Source organism: Olea europaea, chromosome 9 (assembly GCF_002742605.1).
Source record: "Olea europaea var. sylvestris chromosome 9, O_europaea_v1, whole genome shotgun sequence".
Taxonomy (NCBI): Eukaryota; Viridiplantae; Streptophyta; class Magnoliopsida; order Lamiales; family Oleaceae; genus Olea; species Olea europaea.
In genome coordinates this window covers 502,520-508,519 of record NC_036245.1, presented here as the reverse complement: position 1 = coordinate 508,519, position 6,000 = coordinate 502,520, and the positions used below count along the sequence as shown (strand labels likewise).

General features: G+C 35.8%; 1 protein-coding gene across 1 annotated transcript in view; it reads right to left on the bottom strand.

Annotated features, from left to right (window-relative positions):
• Positions 1-6,000, bottom strand: part of LOC111400089 (protein NRT1/ PTR FAMILY 5.5-like) — a 36,654-nt gene that overhangs the window by 5,658 nt on the left and 24,996 nt on the right. The window contains exons 2-4 of the mRNA XM_023027537.1: positions 5,782-5,835; positions 1,393-1,925; positions 1,253-1,303 (exon numbers count right to left, since the gene is read on the bottom strand). Of these exons, the coding sequence (XP_022883305.1) occupies positions 1,253-1,303; positions 1,393-1,925; positions 5,782-5,835 (638 nt within the window). The remainder of the gene's footprint in view (positions 1-1,252; positions 1,304-1,392; positions 1,926-5,781; positions 5,836-6,000) is intronic.

Sequence of the window (6,000 nt, the reverse complement as noted above, 5' to 3'; positions counted from 1 at the left end):
AGCGTGTTATGAGGCATCAAATCATGGAATATGGCTGCATAATTTTGTCACTGGGCTGCGTATTGTGGACAATATAGAAAGACCATTTAAGATATTTTGTGACAATAAATTAGCAGTGCTGTATTCAAATAACAACGGGAGCTCGACAAAGTCAAAACACATAGAGATCAAGTTCCTTGCTGTTAAAGAAAGAGTTCAGAGTGAACAGGTGTCAATAGAGCATATTGGGACAAACTCCATGATTGCGGATCCGCTTACTAAGGGATTGATACCCAAGGTCTTTCATGAGCACACTGCTCATATGGGTGTAATGTCTCTTGAGAATATCTAGTTTCAGTGGGAGTTTGCATTTTTTGCTGAGGGAGTAGCCAAAACACAGTCATGGGGACTGGACCGGGACTATCTAGTGAACCATGCTCTTGAACAACATCGAGCCTTTGGTTCTCCACTATTGCAGCACTAATGCAACACAGTATCGCGAATATCATAGATAACAAGACCCCAATTGCTGGAGCGAACTTTCTTGATCCTGATTCATCTAAGGAGTTAGCGAATTTCACGTAGAATTTATTGCACATGGATTTCACTTCGTGATAGAACCATAGAAGAAGTGTGGATGGGACCTCTACGCCTTTGACTGTAGGGCTCAGATGATTTATTTGCTCTATAAAGTAAGTGAATCCAATGGATGACACAATACCGCAAAAGATGAAAGTCGACCACACTGGAATCATACGAATTATAGTTTTTGTCTCCTCGACTTCTGTCACTGTGCAAAGTTTACATATAGCCCAAGTGGGAGATTGTAAGGACTTTTAATTAAAGATGGGCTTGTATGTGTGAATAATTGTGTGTTAAATTATAGGCTATCGAATTCGGTTGAGCCCGATTAAAGTGATCTAATAAGGTTTCGGTTTTGGGCTTTAATGTATCCAATTAAAATATGGGTTTACATATGTGTAGAGACCGGGCCCAAGTCCTAATTTTATGATGGGCCGAATTAGGTCAAAAGGCATCCTCATATAAATAGGTTATGGTCCCCAGATCACACGCAACGAAACGAATTATTCATTCTCTACTGCATCACATCACAGAGAGGAAAAGGAGACTGCGTGTAGATTTGGAAGATCATACCGCGAAATCCATATTGCATTAACCATGTCAGATTCAGGTATGCTTCCGCTTTAATTATTATATTTCTTGATGATTTAACATGAAAGATCCGATATTTTAAAGTATTAAATTATCCAACAGTTCCTCTATAGTTGTTGATGATACTATAATTGCAGCCTTGTCCAAGCACCTGCATTACAAGAATAAGGATACGAGAGAATTAGATATGTCTCAATTGGATAAAACTCAAAATATGGTGAAGTAATTTAAGAGAGAGACCTCAGGCTCCTTGTATGGGGAACTAATTTGATTTCAGAATTTCGATTTTCATACAATTCATTGGCATCTTTTGGAGCTGAATAACCGAACTTGGATGTTGAGGCAACAAAAACTCTAACAAACGACGTCAATGGACTTCCCTGTGGTCGAACATATTTGTAGGAACATGAACCTGTGAGAAACGTGACTGTTGCAACCAGACCAAACACTACTGGTATCCCAAACCGAACCATCCACAATTTGACAGAAGACGGTGCTAGGACTGCAAAAATGGTGACGATTTTAACTGTTAAATAGCTGAAAGAATTGCAAGATTGTTTCTCCTCTGTAATATCTTCTTCTTTATTCACTTGTTCAGCCATGAATGGAGTCCAACAGATCAGATGCCCGCACATCCCAACAACTATAAAAGCCAATGAGGTATAAAAGAGTACTTTTTGTCCATTGCCAATGCATTCTGGCTCGTCATAACCGCAAGTCCCGGTAGCCGATCCTAGGACTTGTGGAGTTGACATCGTAAGAAAACCGAATCCCTGCATTCAAGAAAATCCGACTGAAATTCTTAATTTAGAGCTTATTGCGAAATCCCTCTCTAACAGCTTAAACATTTAGAAAAATGCAAAATGCCCGTGTATAATAACTGTCGAATTCTGTTAGATTTTTTTCATCATTTTGCATGTGTTAAAATTTTTGTTTTGCGAATGATTTGCCGTCCGGATTAATGTTTGCCGCTGCACAACGGGGTTCGACCTGCCCGGTCAGGTCGCGGAGGTCGAGGGGGCAGCGCCCCCTATGGGGGTTCGGGGGCAACACCCCCGAAAGAGAATTTTATTTTAAAGGTTTTTGAATAGGTGCATCTGTTCATTTTTAACAGTCACTTTGAAGGGATACACCTATTCAAACAGTTGCCTCAGTGTCTATAAATTTTGGGCGAATTCTCATTTGCAAACACATCAAACAATTTATTTTTCCTTCTTTCTCTTGGCATCAATCAGTTATATTCGAGTGTTTTCTTAATTTGATCAAATAGTCACAATTTGAATTAAACACCTCCATTGTATCTTGAGAGAGATTTTCTATTATACCCCATTGTGACTTTGTTGAATAGGGGAGAAACATCTCTTAAAAGATAACGTTTCATTTCGTGCCTTGGAGTTCATTAACGTATTCAGATTTCCCTACATTATTATCAACAGATTCTACTACATGTAGAGAATTTTTGTACAGATAGGTTGAGAGTCTACCTATCCGTGCAAAATCATCTGTACCAGTAGAATAATTGAAAATTGTAATTGTGTAAAGACTTAGATGGAAAGATGAATCTCACAAAGGGGCCGTGTTGAAGGCTAGCTTAAGTATTGAGACGAGATGATCATACTTACTGTACTGTAGGAAATGCTGGAGATTAAAAGCATCCAATAGTTGCCCATCACAGTGTCAACTAGGAATTGCAGCAATAAAGGCAATGTACCAACCAGTCCCCAAAACACGTTGAGAATGGCTGCCGCATGTGTGAAACTCAGCTTCCATACATTGGTTAAATATGCCATCATCATATACATTGTATACATTGCGAGTATGTCAGCCCATAGTAGAACTATCAAATTAACTCACGTTAGAATACATTATATAAAATCGACAAAAAGTTACGAAATTAAGACATCAAGAATGAAAAGCTACATTATATTCAAATCCTCGGGCCACTTCACGTAAAAGTTTTAGAAGTAGAAAATATTTATTTATTAAATTTGTTCTTCAACATGTTCGTTCAAGTGTAGAACATGATACATGCAAAATTTTCATAAATAGATAATTGAAGACTATCTATCTTCAAGAAAAATTTTACCGACTATTCTCCCAATGGATGCCATTCGAAACTTGCGAATTACTCTCTGCAAGAGTAGCTAATTAAGTTACATAATACTGACATTATTATAATGTCAATGGCTAATGAGAACAAAGTAAAATTTACAGAAATCCTACCTCCAAAGTTGGCCAAAAATTCTTAAGTTCCGTAACTAAAACTCTCGTAGAGAAAGCTTATAAATTCATGGGTAACTGAAAATAACTAAACTATTTATAGCCAATTTCGATTTGGGGTAAAACGGCAGATTACATAAAATAAAAGGTGGCAAAAACTATGCTCCTATTTTTGTAACTAACGAAGGATTAAATAAATAAAAGCAATTTCTACGCGTAAGAAGATGAGAATAATTTATATATGTTGTTTACGTTGAAATTCCTTGCCCGATCATAATTGTTTGTTCTTATATTAAGGGACGGATGTAGGATTCTATCCTTAGCATTCTGCATGCCTCCCCCAAAAGATACCTATGAAATAAAAAAGATTAATATAAATAAATCGACTTTATTTTGAAATACTATGTGACTTCACATGGCTTATGGCTACTTCAAAATATTTTTAGGGCGCGTTTGGTAGGTTAAATTGGAAGTAAAATGAGAAATATGTGACAAAAAATTTACTGATTTTATATTTATACGCTCATCGGATTGCCAAACATCTCATTAGTTCTAAAAGAAATTAGAGAAAACAAACAACTTCTAAGAAAATTGAAATTTCTAACCAAATTAAAGAACCAAAACAGTAAGGAAAAATGAAAACTGTTAGGCAAATTGTTGTCAAACAATCTTCCCGAGCTGTGATGTAATTCGATTTAATTCCCAATCGGCTTTGGCCAATGACTGAATGGAAAATATAGCACAACAATCGAGACGACTCAACCCAAAGATTAATTGGGCTATTCGAAGCAACCTAAATATTTTAGTGTTGCTTATGGCCCAAGCTACTTTCTTAGATGGCCAAAATAAGAGGTGTTCACTTGGTAGCCCATTTGTCTATTGTTTGGGCCTTTACTTGACCCATTAGTTACCCTATTGTAACTTACGTTACTTGGGCTCATTAGTTGAATACATTAGGTCTCCTACCCCTTGCCAAGAAGATCGGGTGCGCCTCTTTTTCTTTCTTTGTGAGATTTCGGCCTTCTGCCTCTCTGCCCGCCACCTCCCCTCTTCACCTCTGCCTTCGTCGTAATTGTGATTGAGTTATTACATACCTTTGTGGTCTCTTTGTGGATAATATCTTGATAACCGTAAGTAGGAAATGACTTGGCATTGTCTTGGGTCGATTGAATTGGTTGTGGTGCAATTGGAAGAATAAACTGAGCCTGACTAAATCTTGGTGGTCAATACTTCCTTCAAAAAAACTAATCTTCTTTTACAAAATTTTTACGAGAGACTTTCTCTATTAATTAATTTTCTGTAATTTAAAATTGTCATATGCCTAAAATATGTGTTCCTTTTTGTTTTTAACATTTTTTTAATTAATTTTTGGTCTTATTAATTATACAAATTCAATTTTTTTAAAGTGAGTAACTTAAAGAAGTCTAGAAAAATTTCGTGTGCAGTACCAGTTAAGTCAATGGCTTAACTTATCATAATGTTCGAACCCATCTGGTTCGTGCACTGGTTATGACCTCATTTCAGTAATTTCATACTGACTCGTTGGTTCGTACACTGGTTATGATTCACAAACTTATCATAATGTTCGAACCCATCTGGTTCATATACCTACACTATTAACTGAATTATGGAATAAAGATTATTGTTATTATTGTATTATAATCAAATCTACTCGTACATGAAGAGAAGGTGAAGACTCTCTTTATATCCTCAGAGTAAAGGTTTGGTGATATATTATTTGAAAAATCAAGATTCTTTTATTTATCTTTCTTATAATTGAGCTTATGGTAAGCACTCATATTTTTCCTTGAGATTCTACGATTCAATTATGAAATAAGTTAAAGAAAATTCTCGTGTAAGAAGAAAGAAAATAGACCCTATATTGAATAGGGAGCTGAACAATTTTCTTACTAGTGAACTCGTGATGCAGAGAGTCCATATGTTCAAGCTTACAAGTGAAATCGTAGTTCGGTTAATTCCTGCACTAGACTAAGTTTCCATTTGCTTCCTTATCAATTCAAATGGTTATCAAGGATTAACACCTTGAAATAAAATATAGATGAATACTTTTCTTCTGGAGAAAATGAAGGACTGCTTCTGAGTTTTTTTACAATAGGTATTCTTAGCAATCTTTATTTCGTCAATTTGGGATTGCAAGTCATCATTTTGAAGAGCAAATCGAATCCACAAATAGATATGGAATTTCGGCACTATAGAATAAGAACGAAATTCCCATTCTGATTTGTTGAAAAGTCCGAACGCAATAGTAGTAGCGACAGTAGAACAAGGTCGTTGGCTAGGTTCCTCTCCTCAACTGTTAGAATTTCGAAACATGCTAGAACATAAATTTCGGGATAAGAATTCTTACTTGATATAATGAATTTCAAGATCTTTGTGTGATTGAATCACCTTGTATTTCAAAACTCCAGAATCTGCATTTTCTGATTCTCCAGTGGTTCCAATCTAGATCACAATCAAAGGGAATTATTATCCACGATTTAAATTCCTAATTTTGTGAGTTTTCATGCCATATATATAGTTCTAGACACTTTTCTATTTTTGAGGGATTTTTCATACGAATTTCACTTTATTCCTTCCATTTTTTTCTCTTATCATGCAATTCTTATT